The following is an 18,962-nucleotide window of genomic DNA, read 5'->3' as shown; positions in this document are numbered from 1 at the left end:
AAGGGCCTCAAACCATAGAAACTGTGCCAAAGCTAACACTGAAGCTCAATGCAGCCCTGCAGCTTGCCAGATTCTGTCAAACTGCCCAACCCATACTTGCTTGGAAAACAAATATAAATTGATAAAGCTCTTCCAGTCACCAACCTTTACCTGTTTTTCTAGGAATTTCTCCTACAGGAGTTCAACAGTGCAGAACCAGTCATGTCAACATGAGTACAGGTATGTTTGAGTGGTTACGAAGATGGATCTTGGGTTTGATCTCACTGCCTGGCATATTGAGCAAGTGCTTATTACCATAGCCATGAAGGCATGTGGCTTTGTGGTTAAGGTATTCAGCTCATGATTATATTGGGTTGTCCAGAAAGTTCATGCTGATTTATAGTAGCTTACCTTTCGACTTATTTTAGAACAAGGTTGTGTCCATAAAATAGGATTTGAATACACCTCCATTTAGAGTACAGTTTAAGCTATCTGTTCATTGAAGAAGATTTATGTTCCTATAACCTGTGTTAATTTTGTAACCCTTTAAAATGGAAGATAAGAAAGTTCATTTTCGGCACTTGATGCTTTGGGAACCAGACAGAAATTGCTGCAGCTCGGCTGGGATGTGTTACCCCACCCTCCATATTCACCAGATATTGCTCCTTTGGATTTCCACTTATTCAGGTCTCTGCAGAATAGTCTTAATGGTAAAAATTTCAATTCCTTGGATGACCTAAAAAGATACCTTGATGAATTGTTTGCCATGAAACCACCTCAATTCTGGGAAGAGGGTATTTTCAAGTTAAAGGAAAGATGGAGACGCATTGTGGAACAAAATGGTTCATATTTGGTTGATTAAAAATGTAATGGCAAAAGGTTTAGCAGTATTTCGTCTGCCACTACGTTCTGAGTTCAAATTCTGCCGAGGTCGACTTTGCCTTTCATCTTTTCAGGGTCGATTAAGTAAGTACCAGTTACGCACTGGGTCAATATAATCGACTCAATCCGTTTGTTTGTCCCCTTTGTGTGTAGCCCCTTGTGGGCAGTAAAGAAATAAGAAATATAATTCTGTAGTTCTTAAAAAAATTTTAACACCTTCAATCACATCAATTATCCTTGCTTTCAAGTCTTCTAAAGGTTAATGCTTAGCTGAATAAACAATAGTTTTCACATGTCCCCATAAAAAGAAATCCAATGGAGTCAAATCTGGTGAAATGGAGGCCAAAATAATGGTCCACCTCTTTCAATCCATCATCATCATCGTTTAATGTCCGTTCTCCATGCTAGCATGGGTTGGACGGTTCGACCGGGGATCTGGGAAGCCAGAAGGCTGCACCAGGCTCCAGTCTTATCTGGCAATGTTTCTACAGCTGGATGCCCTTCCTAATGCCAACCACTCCGTGAGTGTAGTGGGTGCTTTTTACGTGCCACCCGCACAGGTGCCAGGCGAGGCTGGCAATGGCCACGGTTGGATTGGTGCATTTTACGTGCCACCGGCACGGAAGCCAGTCGAGGCGGCGCTGGCATCGGCCAAGATTCGGATAGTGCTTTTTACGTACCACCTGTCCAGGGACCCTGGCATCTGCCGGGTGCTAGTCATAGGATTGGTTCAATTTCGATTCCGATTTCACTTGCCCCAACATGTCTTCGCAAGCAGAGGGGGTTGGCATGGGTGCCTGTCGTCAGATGAGGTTCGATATCGACTTCGCTTGCCTCAACAGGTCTTTGTGTCCAAGGGAGGAAAGGCATCCATAAGTGGGCTGTTAGGGAATTTCTCATTCAGAAACTACCTAACCTATTTCTTTACTGCCCACAAGGGGCTACACACACAGAGGGAACAAACAGATTAAGTCGATTATATTGACCCCAGTGCGTATCTAGTACTTATATAATCGACCCCGAAAGGATGAAAGGCAAAGTAGACCTCGGCGGAATTTGAACTCAGAATGTAATGGCAGACGAAATACGGCTACGCATTCCGCCCGGCGTGCTAACGTTTCTGCCAGCTCGCTGCCTTCTAGTTAGAAACTACCTAACCTGCAAAGCAAAGTGACAAGGTGCCCCACCTTGTTGAAAAACTGTATTCTCTATCAGTTCTGATTGTTCAAGCTTAGAAATGGAGTAATTTGGTAGCATTGCACCATGACTTAATGGACACCCTGTATATTAATTGAACAGATTTGCTGTAAGCACTTTCCCTCTCCTCATACACATAAAGACAAAGATGCACACACACAAACATAGAGCAAGGTGAGGAGAGAGAAACATCAAAACATGTCGGGTTAAATAAGTCAGCAATACCAAAACATGTCATACTCGTGACATGTTTTGGTATTGGGTCAAGCAAATCGACCCCAGGACTATCAAATGTGATAAGTGCACCAGCAAACAGTAGAAAATTACAGAGTTAAGATATATCCCTTTCTTTTTTTAAAAAATATTTTATTTTCTTCTCTATGTCTCATATTCGTAACATCTTTGCCTGCTTCAGTTCTTCAAGTCTCTCTTCTTCTGCTTTCACAAAAGCACGTCTCTCCTCCAAAAATTCAGTGTATTCCTCAACATCTAGTGACGGGACAACCTTAATGCCACATGACCGGCATGTTCCAATAAGGCCCTTACAAATGTTCTGCAAGGATTGACCTAAGAATGCTGGATCTTCACTTTTAATTTTAGCAATTTCATAAATATGTTTTAAGGTAAGCTTTCCAGATACTTCACCTCCTGAAATGAAAATAAAAGGAATTATTCAGAAGTAATACAATCTTTTATTACCAATCTTTGAAATAATAACCAGCATCATCAATTACCATCCACTTTTGTTTAACAGGTTCAGTCAGAATTTGTAGAGGTAAATCTTTTTACAGCTAGGCGTCCTCTCTGTTGCCAACTCTCAGGAGCTTTCTCCGTCCGGGTTGCAGATCCGTGGAACAAGCTGCCAGACGAGATAGTGAAGATGCCGACGACCGCTTTGTTCAAAGCCTCCCTTGACTTCAAGTGGCCTGAACTCTTTACATGAACACCACCCTGTACTTAACTCCATGTCCCCCTACATGGCCTTGCTATTTGCTTTTGAGCCAAAATTAACTAACTAACTAACTGTTTCCAAGCAGGATAATATTGTCTCATAGCTAGACATGTTTTCTACAAAAAACTGGAAACTCACTAGCATGATGGTGATGGTCGTATACAACCATTATGTGATATCAAGAAAACACACACACACTCATTATTCCAAACTTAAGGGAAAAATTCAATTCAGAAATACTAAATCAAATTTCACAAAATATAATATATTATATATATATAAATTAGAAAAAATTTGAATAATAACCAGTATCATCAATTAACATCCACTTTTGTTTAACTGGTTCAGTTAAAGAAGTTATTTTATATATATATATATATAAAATGTACTGTTCTGCTATTGGTGTGATCAACAAAAACGTACCTCATCCAGCGAGAGATATCATTTAATATACACAGGATTTAAATTCAAGCCACTGTTAGTTCCATGTTGTGGAAACACAATTGTTGGACAAGCTTATATAGCATCTTGTGTATTTTCAAGCAAACTTTCAGACACAAATATACAACATGGTCAGTGCTTTTTGAAAAAAAAAAGTCCCAAAAAGGATAAGAGGACAGAAAAAGAAAACCAAAAATTGGGAGTTGCTTCCTTTTAGACTGTTTAAATCAGAATTAATATGGTTGACTAGCTTAAGGTGACCCGCTCTGCGCACAGGTGTGGGTGTGCTTGTTACTTTCTGTTTCTTAAATCTTGCCTTAATTTTCAAAATTTCAAACCCATTTTCTGCGCTTAAATTACAAATCCGCTTTCACTTTACCATGTTGAAAATTTGATTGAAAACGGGCAAAAGGTGTCCAATCTAGACCCCCAAAATCAATAAAATCCCTGTTTTCACAGCAAAGCAACCACTGTAGCTTCCCAAAATGTCTCCCAATCAATTTCTCGACTCAAGTTACCCCCTCCTGTAAATTTTAATCCCCTTCCAACCCCATTTAGACCCCTTTTTACATAAAAATCCAATTTATATCAATGTTCACCTTCTTCATTTTATAGATTAGATAAAAGATAACCGACTCTAGCCCCTGCAACAACACAAAAAGCCGCTTTTTTTATTTTAAATTGTACACACCTCTCATCACCTGGCATTAAAGCCACAGCCCTCAATACTGCACCCACTTAATGAGGAAGTTTGTTTTGCTAGTTATTTGGTGACCTCACCAGTGCCAATGCCTGTAAAAAAAACATCCAATACATTCTGTAAAGTGGATGGCATTAGGAAGGGCATCCAACCATAGAAGCCATGCCCAAAACAGACACAGGAGCTTTGCACAGTTCTCTAGAAAGCCAACTCCTATGAAACTGTCCAATCCATGCTAGCATGGAAAACAGACATTGAATGGTAAAGCCACACAGACACACACACACGCGACTGTAGAAACTAATTCAAAATAAAACACATCTTACCTCCCACCATAGCTGCTTTCTCTATGCCTGCTGCTTGTTTGAGGAAATATGATGTTGGTGGAGTTAACAAATCAAGTTGGTAACTGCGATCAGGCTAATAGATAAAACATTGGATGATAAGTTGATTAATAGAAATATTTTCCTATCACACAAGAAAATAGTTTATAATTACAATTGAGAAGAAAAATAATCTGACAAAATGATCAAAATTAAATATTGTGAATATCACAACACAGCTTAAACTGTTTAATAGTGAATACAATAAATGCACCCTTTCAAAGCCTAGCCAGGCTCATGAGCCCCGGTTTCTATGGCGTATGTGTTCCCCAGCTGGACGGGACGCCAGTCCATCGCAGCATTACTCATTTTTGCCAGCTGAGTGGACTGGAGCAACGTGAAATGAAGTGTTTTGCTCAAGAACAAAATGCGTTGCCCTGTCCAGGAATCGAAACCACAATCTTACGATCATGGTGCTGACACCCTAACCACTAAGCCACACGCCTCCACAAACTGTTTAATAGTGAATACAATAAACAACCACTAATCTATCCTCTTATCTTTTTTTCTCCCATCTTTAATCACCCCTGTTTATGCTATTTTCATATTTACTAAAATTTGATTTGTTAGCTTACAAATCATCTTGGTCACTACTGTGCTTCAGTATCATTCAGCCAAATTTCCATCTCAAATAAGATCTATATCACCTTCTTAATATCTGTTCCTCTCCCCTTTACCCATTTTTTTTATATACTCAGCTATGAAATGTTTTGGATTAATCAGGCAAACTAGGGTAATTAAAGTTATGTACCATACCAAAGTCTAAACTCATTAGAATGCGGTCAATAGCACAGCATCTTAGTCTCACAGCCCTTCTGATTCTAATACAAACCTGTACTAAATAATGGCAGTAAGCGCTTGGAAAACTGCTTTCCATGCAGTTTCAATACTCATTTCAGTCAATTTCCTTCCCTCATTCTTTGTAGCTTTCTCTCTTTGCAAGAATAGAGCCCTAACCCTTCCCTGACAAAGGGGTATGAGATGTTTTGCCACAGCTATTTTGGTGTTGCTGATTCGATATGGACTTATTTGATAACAGGCATGCTAATGTTCCTCTTGTTCTCTCCTTCCCTTCCTCTTTGTTTCTATTTATGTGAATATGAGCATATTTCTCTATGCGTATGAGAAGGAAAATGTTTATGTTAAGTGCGTTCAATTAATACCAATATGTCTGTCTCTCTCTTTGTATCTATGTATATATTTCTGTGGGTTTGCCTCCAACACCAAAAAGTGCAGTTGCCAAAACAGGCTGAATGTCCAGTCAGTTGTACCTATTCATCAGCATCCAGTCGTCTCGTTCAGGCTGACGAAGGGCCTGGACTATATACATACAAAAGACTGAATTCCATAAAAAATACCTGAGAAACAAGTGAATGTGATAGACTTAACATAACCCAGTAGTTTTGTTAGGCTTATTGCTCAACATAGTTAACACCTCACACATGCAATACCCTCACATTCTTTGAAATGTGGCCCAACTAAAGTCGAAGATAAAGTTCCCAACAATGTGATTTATTTTATACAAACTAATCAGTGCCGGTACCACATAAAAAGCATCCAGTCCACAGTGGAAAGTGGCTGGCATTTGGAAGGGCATCCAGCTGTAAAAATCATGCCAAAACTAACTTTGTCTGTGTTAGTGCTACGTAAAAAGCACCGAGTCAACTCTGAAGAGTGGTTGATGTTAGGAAGAGCATTCAACCATAAAAACAGACACAGTAGTCTAGGGTAGTCTTCTACCTGGCTAGCTCCTGTCAACCGTCCTACCTATGCATGCATGGGCATGGAAAATGGATATTAAACAATGATGATAATCAATAACTACCGAAAGTGATTCAATTATGAGGAGACGTTTCTTTAATAACTAGATGAAAAGTTAACATTTAATATTTATTTACATATGCAAAAGAGTGGTGAAATGGTTTAAACAGAAGTGTACCAGATTACAGAGCTGTAAATTATATCTTTTTTACAAAAGAATAATAAAACAAAAATAATCTTACATTTACAGTGATTTTGGTACGCATTGGGATGCCAGGTTTAAAATGAGCAGTCTTTTCATTAAAATCTCTACAAAACGTTCCTATCGCAACACCAAGCTGTAGAAAACAGAAACATTTAGATTATAGGATACAACGGTCATAAGGGATCACAATAACAGAGGAATGACTAAACTGTTGAATTTAGTTTAAACATACTGTTACAAGAAAATAAGTTATGAAATCTCTAGACAGAATGGTACTTTCACCATACACGTATATTCATTCATACAATATTAAAGAAATGCAATAAGAATTTTTTTAAATCTTACATCTATTGTTATTTTGGTTCGCTTTGGGACACCAAGTTTAAAATGGGTAGTTTCTGATTAAGGTATCCCAAATATTCTCTGGTAGATAATTGATGTTTCAAATTACTATATCAAGCGACGTTCTAAGGAGATAATTCCAAACAGAAATCGATACCGAACCAGAACCCTAGAAATACACAATGTTTTTGTTTTTTCTTTTAGTCTCAACTGATACCTGCATCGCTAGTATGAAATTATGTTTAACTACAGTTGCACTAGTTATTTGCATTTCTTACACAGACATTTTTTTCGGAGGAAGGGTTCATGCAGTTGATACGAAAAGTGAAATTGTGCCAGGGCCCTTAGTTTAGCCTATACAGGACAATGAATGGGTGAAAGACAAAGTTGACTTCGAATTATTGACAGTAAACAAAGTAAAAACAATATTCAACGAAGTCCACTTAAACACAAATACCTATTTCTTTAGTAACCACAAGGGGCTAAAAACAGAGAGGACAGACAAACGGTTTAAGTCGATTACATCGACCCCAGTGCGTAACTGGTACTTAATTTATCGACCCCGAAAGGATGAAAGGCAAAGTCGACCTCAGCGGAATTTGAACTCAGAACCTAACGGCTACGCATTTCGCCCGGCGTGCTGACGTTTCTGCCAGCTCGCCGCCTTCTTAAACACAAATACCTCTAACTTGTGTACTGCTTTCAATGTCGTAGCTTTTCGAATTATTCAAACAACTATCTAAATATAAGGGGAAAACAAAAACACGACCGATATTTATACACGTGCCCTTAAACAACCTTGACTATATTCTGAGACTTACCTGCCCGAGTCGAGGTCCTAATGGCGGAGCAGCTACAGCTTTGCCACATGGTATAATAGGTTTTAAGGTCTGAGTTTGCCTCTGCTTACTTTTATCCATAACTTGTTTACCAGCCATGCCAGCAGCTTTCCCAAATTTTCTCCCAGCTTTAGAAGCCATCTTGCTGAATGTCGTTTGTGTCGATTATCTCCCTTGATCAAGAGACATAATCCTGACTGTCTTACAATTTCACTTTTTTTAAAGTAATTGGGTTGCAAAATGAGAGCAGATGACATGAACACGAGTCTCACATAGCGTGATCTGTTTCTTTATTACCCACAAGGGACTAAACATAGAGGGGACAGACAAAGGGATTAAATCGATTACATCGACGCCAGTGCGTAACTGGTACTTAATTTATCGACCCCAAAAGGATGAAAGGCAAAGTCGACCTCGGCGGAATTTGAACCCAGAATGTAATGGCAGGCGAAATACCTATTTCTTTATTATCCACAAGGGGCTAAAAACAGAGAGGACAGACAAACGGATTAAGTCGATTATATCGACCCCAGTGGGTAACTGGTAGTTAATTTATCGACCCCGAAAGGATGAAAGGCAAAGTTATGACGTAACGGCAGACGAAATAGGGCTACGCATTTCGCCCGGCGTGCTAACGTTTCTGCCAGCTCGCCGCCTTTCTAACATACATTGATCGTGTAACCAAATGAGACATCGACACTTCATCTCCTATTACTTGTGAAAGATGCTGACTTGTGAAAGAAGACTAAAACATACAATTCAAATAGCTCGTCCGAATTTGGACGAGAGTTTCATTTTAATCTTTCTATGTAGAGGAATAAAGTTAGTTTTCCTTAGTTATACCACAGCATAAACAAGTCTGAGTGACATCGAAATGACCTAAAAGGTTAGAGGATACGATAAACCAAACTAGGACTAATTTAAGAATTGGGGCAGAATGTTTGGATTCCTTCGGAATCAATTTGACTATTGCACTTCAGATGTATAAGCGCTAAACTTTTATTTACTTTTTATAATACGAGGGTGGTCTGATAAGTTCATAAACTAGGATCTTTTCGGTTTGAACGGCTGTTTTTTCTAGCGATGTCATATGAAATTGTCCCCCATAATTATGACCCTAGTATCGATCTATTGCATTTCAATCTGTTTTAGGGTTAGGGTTTTGGGGGAAGGGTATCTTTTTTTCTTCAGAAATATAAATAAACCCAATCTGTTTCTTAAACGAGGGACATATTCATACAGCACAGAATGCTTTTTAACTCAATAGACGTCGCTGATTGGTTGAAATTGCAGAAATTGAAGAAAAAAACAACAAATATCTTACAAACTATAGAATTTTCTCAATAAAGCCAAGAGAAAAAGATGTTTTATAAACACATTCTACCAGTATACGAAGTTTAAAATTTTTTAGTTACCTAGAAATTATGTTAAAAACTGCCGTTCAAACCGAGAAGATCCAAATCAATTTGACTATTACACTTCAGTTGAACGAGCGCTAAACTTTCATTTACTTTTTATAATACGAGGGTGATCCGAGAAGTTCACAAGCTAACTACAAAGAAGTGGTGCAAGAGCTACAGAATATTGCATGCATTAATTTCAACACATTTTATTAACAGCTGCATTGCTTCTTTCCAAGTAAAATGATATCTGACTGTTCAAAGAACACTTCAAAAGTAACTGGCAGCAACATTCCTTGAAAATGGACAAAATTTGGCATCGTGTTGTTATCCTGCACCTGTGGTAAAACGGTTTAGCCACCAATATTCATGTTGACATTGTTGCTGCATTAGGGTATGACACTCCAGCTTTATCAACAGTACAAAAGTGGGCAGCTGAGTTTAGGAGAGGAGGGGAGAGTCTGGAGGTTGACCCAAAGCCTGGACGTCCTGCAACTGTCACCGTTAATGAAAATATTGATCGTGTTTAACTCAGTGATGGATGACATGTGATTGATAGCCAATGCTACTAGAATATCTTGTAAGAGAGCTGAGAATGTTCTGAACAATGAGCTTGGTAAGTTTCTGCTCGGTAGATGTCACATCTATTGACACCTAATCAAAAGCACACCTGGCTGATCATATCACAGGAAAATCTGACATTATTTAAAGCAGATCCAGCTAGTTTCTTTGAACATTTCTTAAGCCAGGATGAGTGTTGTCAGCATCTCTTTGAACCAGAGACAAAGAGACAATCCATTCAGTGGAAACACTTCTCCTTACCTGCTCCCAAAAAGCCAAGGTTGTTTTATCTACAGAGAAGGTGATGGCCTGTTTTGGGGGGATGCAAAATTATTTTCAAAAGGGCCACACCATCAATGGTGGGTACCATCCCAAATTGCTGAGGTAATTACGAAAGGCTATGAAGACCAAATGCGCAGAAAACTGACAAAAGAGGTTTGGTTTCATGAGGACAATGTCGTAGCACACAAGTCCTTGGTTTCAATGGTTGCTGTGTGTAACTGTGGCTTTAAATTGATTGATCACCCTCCCTATTCTCTTGATTTGGCCCCATATTCCCCAACATGAAAAAGCACTTGGCTGGGAACTAGTATTGCACTAATGTCATATAGGCTGCTGATGACTTTCTTGCCCAACATGGTAAGTTAAGTTGATTTTTTGGCTCAAAAAGCAAAAAGCAAGGCCATGTAGGGGGACATGGAGTTATGTACAGGGAGGGTGTTCATGCAAAGAGTTCAGGCCATTTCTGGTCAAGAGAGACTTTGAACCGAGCGGTCGTCGGCATCTTCACTATATCGTCCGGCAGCTTATTCCACGGATCCGCAACCCGGACGGAGAAAGCCCCTCTCCTTCGATTGAGATGAAATCGTCGCAGATAGAGCTTTTCGGAGTGACCCTGCAGCCGACGCTTTGGAGCAGGAGTGAAGAACAGCTCTTTCGAGAGGTTACACTTTCCGCTTATGATGTTGTGAGCAAGAATGAGATCACCGCGGTGGTGGCGTTTTTCTAGAGAATAAAGGTCGAGCGTCTTCAGCCTTCATAAGACAAATGCTTGAGACCAAGAACCATGCGGGTAGCCAGCTTCTGGACTCTTTCGAGATGATGTATGTTTTTGAGGAGATAAGGAGAAGAGGCTTGAATCCCGTACTCCAATATGGGTCTCACCAGCGTGACATAGAGTGGTAGGAATATGGCTGCTGCGAGAATTCCGAATGACTGTCGAATCAAAAACAGAACTCAGCGTGCTTTGTTGGCAGCATGGACGCACTGGGCCGAAGGCGAAAAGGAAGAATCCACCAAGATACCCAGGTCCTTTACCTGGTTGGTCCTCTCCAGCAGCAGACGACCCGGCTCGAAATCAAGTTGAGTTGCAGAAGAGCCAACAGGCAGATGACAGCACTTTGACATGTTTAGACACAGGTCCCATTCGTTAGACCATCTCTAAACTTGGTGGAGGCATCGACGAAGATCATCTATATCACCACGAGGAGCGACCAGTTTGACATCATCGGCAAATAGAAGGGTATGTTGCATGAGGTCATCGGGCAAGTCATTTATGAAGACTAAAAATAATAGGGGCCCAAGCACTGAACCTTGAGGCACACCACTGCTCGCACTGGAGACGTCGGACAGCGAACCATTAACTTGGAAGGAGCGATCTGAGAGGAAGGCACCAACCCATCGTACAATATCCGGATGGAAACTATATGCTTGAAGCTTGACAAGTAATAGGTGGTGGTTAACCGAGTCAAAAGCTTTGACAAAGTCCAATAAAACGATGTCAACAGCATCACCATCATCCAGGATACGTGTCACCAATTCTTCCATTACCAGTAAGTTGGTCAAGCTTGATCTCTTCGGCACGAAGCTGTGTTGGGAATCGGAGATAGAGGCTGTGTTTTGGAGGTGGAGCAACATACTTTTCTTAAGGATGGTTTCGAACATCTTGCTGATTATTGAAGTAAGGGAAACTGGTCGGTAGGTAAGCGGGTCTTCGCAACTCCCTTTCTTGAAAATTGGGCAGATTATCGCTGTTCTCCAGTCCGCAGGTACAACACCCGTCGCCAATGACATATTGAATAGAAGTGTTCAAGGTTCGCAGATGACCGGAGCCAACGCTTTGATAACCTGTGGGTGTATGCCGTGACCCTTGTTGACATCGAGGCCTTGAATAACGCGTTTGACTTCGTCCCGAGTGATGCCCGATCTAGGCATTGGAGGTACCGATCTATCAAATGGAGGGGGTTCACGACGATCATCTTGTTTGAAAATAGTTGAAAAAGCCTTGGCAAATAACTGACTCTGCTGATAAGGGTCCTCAATCGATACACCTGTTGAGTCTACCAACGTTGCAATTTGGTTGTTCAAGCGGGAATTCCGTTGGACATGGGCAAAGAAGGTTTTTGGATTGCGACTGGCGTTTGCCGCGATTCTGTATTCATATCTGAAGTGTTCTTCTTTTTCAATTTTCACGGCTCGGTCTCGTTGAGTTTTGTACACCTCAAAAGCTGCAGTCGAATCTAGATCTTTGAATTTAGCCCAAGCAATATCTCTGAGTCGAAGTTCTCGTTTAACCTTCTTCGTCACCCAGGGCTTGTGTTTCTTCTTATTGGGAAGCCCAACGGGAACTGCTTGGTCAGTCAACCAGATTACATATGCTTTGAGGGACGACCATAGTTCGTCAACTGAGGACATCGTCACTAATGGGATCCAATGGAAATGTGTGGGCCACAAAGGGGACAATGTTGAAAAATAAACCTCATTTCGTCACATTCTATAATAGTATCTGGGTCAACTTATGAACATTTCAGCTGATCCTCGTATTGAAGTGATAAAAAGATAGATACATGTTTGGGATATTACAGTCACCAAGTGGATGGCATTTATTTTCAAATAGTTAATTGGACAAACTACTAAATTAAAAAAAAATTTTTTTTTATTTCTTTTCCAAAATATTGTTACCGAGTTCTTAACACACCAACAGATAAAGCTGTCACTATCTGTTTTTCTTGCTAGTCTCCTCCATTTTATCCTTTTAGGTTTAGGCTGAGTCAAGGTTTGGTGTGTGATGTAGAAGTGATGGCAAGTAAATCTTGAATGTACAGAAGGAAGAAACCGGACTCTAGAGCATGCTCAAGTTGATAGAATGTGGGTCAGAGAGACTTACATCAGTCCATTGCAGTAATATGATCAGACAGGAAACCATTGATTCAAGAGTTGAGATGGATGGAACCCGTGAAAGGGCAACTGACAGGAATTTCATTGCCAGACACAGTGGAAAGACAAAAACAGCATTATTCGCCAAATTTCTTGAGAGTGAGAGTCACTGATGACACAAGAGAGGTCTACAGTAGACCTGGTTTTATAAAAGCCATATTGGTGGTCTTTAAAAAGGAAGAGAGAGGGGTTTAAGATATTGGAGGCTGTTAATAGCCGTCTCCCTCACATTTTACATATGAAGAGTGTGGCAGGAGAGTAATTGGCTGGCTCAAGTTGTTCTTCTCTGAGGGAATGGAATACACTGATCGGGTTATATCCCTGTGGAGACAGATGAAAATGAACGACTGAAGAGCAAGCTTTAGGATGGAATATTTGAGCATAATGAAGAATACATTTCCAATCTGGTGGCCTTGTTGCTTTTGATGAAACTGGTAGTACTTTCACATTCAGTGTGTACATGGTGGGATGGAAAGGAATAGTTTTGGCAGCAATTCGTCTACAAACAAGTGTTGGCATTTGGCCACCAGAACTTCATTCTGCCGAGCCAATCCTTACATATATTAGAAGTTTACTGTTGCAATACCATATAACTGCCTGATGCTCCTATGGCATAAGTTAATAATTTCAACAGAGTTCTTAACACTTTAACCCTTTCGTTACCAACTCGGCTTAAACCGGTTCTGGCTCTGAGTACAAATGTCTTGTTTTCGTAAGTTTTGAATTAAAATCTTCCACCAAACCTAAGCCACAATTTATGTTCATAACACTAGCTGAATGATAACTAAGTTATTTTACTAAGTTCTTTGTTATATTTAAAATTAACTGAAAGAAACACAGAAAATCTCAAAATAAATACAGTAATGAAAGGGTTAAACACATCTCTGAGTTTAGCCATTAAGCCTCACCAGCATCTTGCTCAGTTGCTTTTTCTTATTACATATTTTACTTCATTATTATTGATAAGTTTTCATAATGAAACAGGAATATATGTTATAAATTTGCAAAATCTAGTTATTAGCCTTCATTTCTAAAACATAAATCATGTATAATAACGATCAGGTTCATTAAAATATCAGTTTTTAAAAATTTATACTATGTACCAGTGGTGGTACACAATGCAGGAATAAAAAAAAAAGGTCTGCTGCATCAGTGGCAACTGTGGACTAAACAAAACACAAATATACTTCACATCAAAAGATTATCTACTAAATAATACTAAGTTGACGGCATAGCTTCGAAGCTTCATTTCCTGGTAAAACTCTAAATATTTTAAACATTTTCTCATTATGCTCTAAGACATAAAGATTGTTCAGGCAGAGCTGCCTCCTTTAGCTAAAGACCTCAAAATTGTGGGACCCAACCTAGTTTTTGAGGTTATTTTTGTAGAAAAAAAAAAAAAGAGTTGTGCAAAAATACACTATTTGGCAGCCGAAAGATTACTGAATCTTTTGATACCTCACACGTCAAAATTGGCAACTCAGTTTCCGAATCCATAAGGAACGTACACACAAACTCTGTTTTATATATATATATATATACATCAGCAGTTCTCAACCATCTTTTGGCTATGGATCTCTTAGATTCCTATTTTGCTCTACTGGACCTCCATAGACATTCGATGCATATAAAAAAAATATCCTACTGCATTATTCCTAATTGTATAATAGTAAAATATTTTGTGTATTGTAGTTGTATAAGCAATTTATTGCTCATAAATTTCTAACAAAATTTTACATGGATCCTGGTTGAGTAGGTTGAATCATCATCGTTTAACATCTGCTTTCCATGCTAGCATCGGTTGGACGATTTGACCGAGGACTGGCAAACCAGATGGCTGCACCAGGCTCCAATCTTGATCTGGCAGAGTTTCTACAGCTGGATGCCCTTCCTAACGCCAACCACTCTGAGTGTAGCGGGTGCTTTTACGTGCCACCTGCACTGGTGCCAGTTGGGCGGTACTGGCAACAGCCACACTCAAATGGTGTTTTCTATGTGCCACCTGCACAGGAGCCAGTCCAGCAGCACTGGCAACGACCTCGCTCGAATGTTTTTTCACATGCCAGTAAGGCGATGCTGATCGTACTATAAACTGCTGTGGTGTATAGCGTGACTTCTTGGTAGAGGAAATGATCATTAATATTTCAAGTCCACTTAAGCAGTGAGCTGGCAGCACAATTAGCACACCAAGCAAAAATCTGTGGAATTTTGTCCTTTTTCTACATTCTAAGTTCAAATTCCATCAAGGTCAACTTTGCCCATGACTTTTTTGTTGATAAAATAAGTACCAGTTGAGCACTGAGGTTGATGTAATCAACTTAGACCCTCCTGAAATTGCTGGCCTTGTGCCAAAATTTGAAATCAATATTTCGGGTTTACCTTTCCATGATTGCATGTTGTACTTTGATAGGTCTCCTCTAGCACAGCATGCTACTTGTAGTCCTTTCTCCATCTCAGTGAAGTTCAGCCTCTGGGGATTAGCTTTCACCACTTCTCATGTAGTCTACATGATTCTTCCATTTGCACTCTTATTTAAGTCTTCCTCCTCCATGTCAGTTTTCTAGTCGTTTGCATGCTACATGTGATTCTTTTTTATAGTCAGCCTTTTTCTCAGTATGCATTCTGTTGTTTACTCTTTTACTTGTTTCAGTCATTTGTCTGTGGCCATGCTGGAACACTGCCTTTAGTCGAGCAAATCGACCCCAGGACTTATTCTTTGTAAGCCTCGTACTTATTCTATCGGTCTCTTTTGCCGAACCGCTAAGTTACGGGGACGTAAATACACCAGCATCGGTTGTCAAGTGATGTTGGGGAGGACAAACACAGACGTATATGTATGTATGTATATGCATATATATATACATACATACACATATAGATAGGCTTCTTTCATTTTCTGTCTACCAAATCCACTCACAAGGCTTTGGTCGTCCCAAGGCTATAGTAGAAAACACTTGCCCAAGGTGCCACACAGTGAGACTGAACCTAGAACCATGTGGTTGGCAAGCAAGCTACTTACCACAAAGCCACTCCTACGCCTGTTTATGTACACTAATATTAAACATCCCACAAAGAATGTCTACTTCATTCCTTTCTAGCTTTTGTAAACAATCCAGAATCAGTGGACATATTTCACTTACTATCCAACACCATACTTCACACACAGGTTATCATGCACTTCACTCTTCATTTGAGTAGCTCCATGGACTTCCATTTCATTTTTACTCTTACTAGGATTTTGTAACAAGTCACCTAAGTAATGGAAGTTATCAGCTACTACTCGAGAGCTCTCCACATTTGAATGAATTAATTTTATGGCTGCTCTTACAGATACCCTCCAGTCAGCCTCTGATCACTATGAACTTGTGCTCCCATAATTTACATTTGGTATTTTAGTACTGAGCACAACCACCTTTATAGCAGTAGTTCTGCCTTTTTTTTGTGTGTGTGTGTGTTATAACTTTTTGGATGACAAAGCATGTAATCCTTTGGATCACAAATTCACAAGTAGGGAACATGCATCACTGGTGATATTGCAAGATAGCATAAAACTGGTGACAAACTAAAGGACCTTAACTCAAAACACTTTGTGAATTGATATTTTGATTCTAAAATATCCCACTTCATTTTCTTTTTAAATTTTATACCAACCAGCCTCAGACTCAAAATTTTTTTTCTTCTTTTTATTAAATAGTTCATATTTCAAACCATTCCATCATAGGTTTATGTACCTTTAAATTTCAAGCCCTAGTTTAACATAAACTTTATACCAAATTCTTCATTGAATTGAAAATCACAGGCTGTGAAAGGGTTAAATTTTGGCAAATGGTTTGAATGTGAGTTAATGAAGTAACATTTTACGGATGAATGCTCTCTTCCTGTTGCCAACGGATACTTGCTTTTAAAATAAAATTTCCCTTTTATTTCACTGGTCTTCATATATGCTGAAACCACCAATCTATGGGATGTAATAATTATAGATGTTATCACCATTTTAACTCACCCAGTGAAGATATGCAGAAACACATACAAATATAAGTATGAATGTTTAAACAGGCTTTTGTACAGTTTCTGCAAATCAAATTTCACTCAAGTCATTTGGTCATCCTGAGGCTATAGTTGAAGACATTTGCTGAGGGTGCTACACAGAAGGACGAAACCCCTAACAACATGGTTGCAAAGCAATTTCCAAAATCATACAATCATGCCCACATCTTACAATGCCTATCTTTATCTGTCTTTTTATTTGTTTCAGTCATTAGACTGTGGCTATGCTGTGGCACTGTGAGCAAATCGACATCAGCACTTATATTTTTGTAAACCTAGTACTTATTCTACTGGTCTTTTTTGCTGAACCGCTAAGTTATGAGGACACAAATTCACCAACACCAGTTGTAGGTTGGTGGTGGAGGATAGATACACACACACACACACACAGAGGCCTCTTTCAGTTTTCATCTAGCAAATTCACTCACAAGGCTCTGGTAGGCCCAAAGCTATAGTACAGGACACTTGCCCAAAGTGCCATGCAGTGAAACTGCACCCGGAACCATGTGGCCAGGAAATTTCAATCTACTAAATTTACTCATAAAGAATTATTTGGCCTGGAACTATAGCAGGAGACACTTACTGAAGGTGCCATGCGGTCAGACTGACACTAAAACCACAAAGTTGCAAAGTGAATAATTGTTGCAGTTCAATCTGAAAAACTGACAATATGATTTCAGTAATTAAACTGAATGATGAAGTATAAACTCTTTGCTACAATGTTGAAAGATACCTTTGTTTAACAATTTTACTTGCAAGAGAAATCCTTTTGCTTTGCTCAACATTAACACACTTGTAGGCAAAGGCATGGCTGTATGGTAAGAAATTTACTTCTGAACTACATGGTTCTGGTTTCAGTCCCATTGTGTGGCATCTTGGGCAAAGCCCCAGGACAGCCAATGCTGTGTGAATGGACTTGGTAGAGAGAAACTGAAAGAAACCTATCATATGTCTTTGTGTGCACATGTGAACCCACCCCGTCTATTCCTTGATATTGTGTGGTAGTTGTGAATGAGTGTTGCTGCAAGAACAAAGCTGGGTATGGCGGAAATATTACACTGCTTGGAAACAGTCAAGGGTTGGCAACAGGAAGGGCATCCAGCCATAGAAAATCTACCTCAGTAAATTTTGTCTGAACCATGCAAGCATGGAAGAGCAGACATTAAAATGATGTATCATTAACTAGTTAAAAATTATCAATTAAACACAAGCAACAACAAAATACTGCTGTTTGTAGAAATCTAATTTTTTTTAATGAAATCTTGAAAATGAATACAATCTAAAAACCCTTGTATCAAATAAAAATAACATTGATTTCCTGTACAGCTTGATAAACAAGACATTCTTGAAATTTAAAAATAGTTTGGCAATGGAATTTAAAAGCAAAACAAAATTAAAACTATATCTTACAATTAAAATTCAGTGACAAAATACTAAGGTATTTTTTTGTCTTTTTTATTTAAAAAAAAAAAAATTAATGAGAGTCACTGCTTAAATTTCATCTAACTTCAATTCCCAAAATGAAATGCAATAAATCACCTCCTATTGCTCGCACTGACTTAAAAAAAAAAAAGCAGCAAAGTTAAACATTACAAAATTGAGAGGAAGATAAAAATTGAAATAAGGAATACTACAGGCAAATTTGAAATTAAAACGGAGACACTACTATGTGAAAACAAAGCGTATGCATAAGTAATTGTGTCATGCTTTGTAAAATTCTGAAAATTTCATTGTTAGGGCTTTTAAAAGGAAGGAGAAGAGGTGAAATACTCATTCTCAAGCTTTGATAAAAGCAACAAATTTAGTGATGAACCAAGGACAACAGCAGGTCACACCTTTTCTCTTTTTTTGTTTCAATAAAAATATTTTGGTTGATGAATCCAAAGATGGAGTAAATTTAGAATAATCTGAAAAGATTATAAGGATCATTCAGCTCTCAAACGTACACACATACACCAAGGAGATGGCTATTTCTTGTATAATTGTGATAGGCTAGAAAAGATGTGATGATAATAAAAAAAAAAAGCTAGATTGTAGCTTATTCTATGAAAGAGGAA

The 18,962-nt window shown here is 39.0% G+C and overlaps 1 protein-coding gene across 2 annotated transcripts; it reads right to left on the bottom strand.

Annotated features, from left to right (window-relative positions):
* Nucleotides 1–2,407: 2,407 nt before the first annotated feature.
* On the bottom strand, nucleotides 2,408–7,972 carry LOC115210940 (39S ribosomal protein L11, mitochondrial). 2 transcript variants are annotated; one of them, XM_036501794.1, is made up of 4 exons: nucleotides 7,753–7,972; nucleotides 6,538–6,633; nucleotides 4,478–4,571; nucleotides 2,408–2,706 (listed from the first exon to the last, which is right to left on the bottom strand). In XM_036501794.1, exons 1-4 carry the CDS (start codon nucleotides 7,936–7,938, stop codon nucleotides 2,444–2,446), a joined length of 639 nt encoding a protein of 212 aa, XP_036357687.1. In that variant the 5' UTR covers nucleotides 7,939–7,972; the 3' UTR covers nucleotides 2,408–2,443. The 2 variants fall into 2 exon arrangements, with proteins under 2 accessions (XP_036357687.1, XP_029635591.1); XM_029779731.2 differs by having other exon boundaries at nucleotides 7,664–7,879.
* Between the last annotated feature and the right edge of the window lie 10,990 nt (nucleotides 7,973–18,962).

Source organism: Octopus sinensis, linkage group LG4, assembly GCF_006345805.1.
Source record: "Octopus sinensis linkage group LG4, ASM634580v1, whole genome shotgun sequence".
Classification (NCBI taxonomy): domain Eukaryota; kingdom Metazoa; phylum Mollusca; class Cephalopoda; order Octopoda; family Octopodidae; genus Octopus; species Octopus sinensis.
Note: the sequence above shows the minus strand (reverse complement) of the source record. Positions and strands in the feature narration are given on the sequence as shown.

Coding starts and splice junctions, on each gene's coding strand:
- LOC115210940 (XM_036501794.1), bottom strand. CDS start 7,938: ATGTCATCTGCTCTCATTTTGCAACCCAATTACTTTAAAAAAAGTGAA. Junction 6,634..7,752: donor TAAACAAGTTATGGATAAAA/GTAAGCAGAGGC, acceptor TGTTTTCTACAG/CTTGGTGTTGCGATAGGAAC. Junction 2,707..4,477: donor GAAAGCAGCTATGGTGGGAG/GTAAGATGTGTT, acceptor TTTTCATTTCAG/GAGGTGAAGTATCTGGAAAG.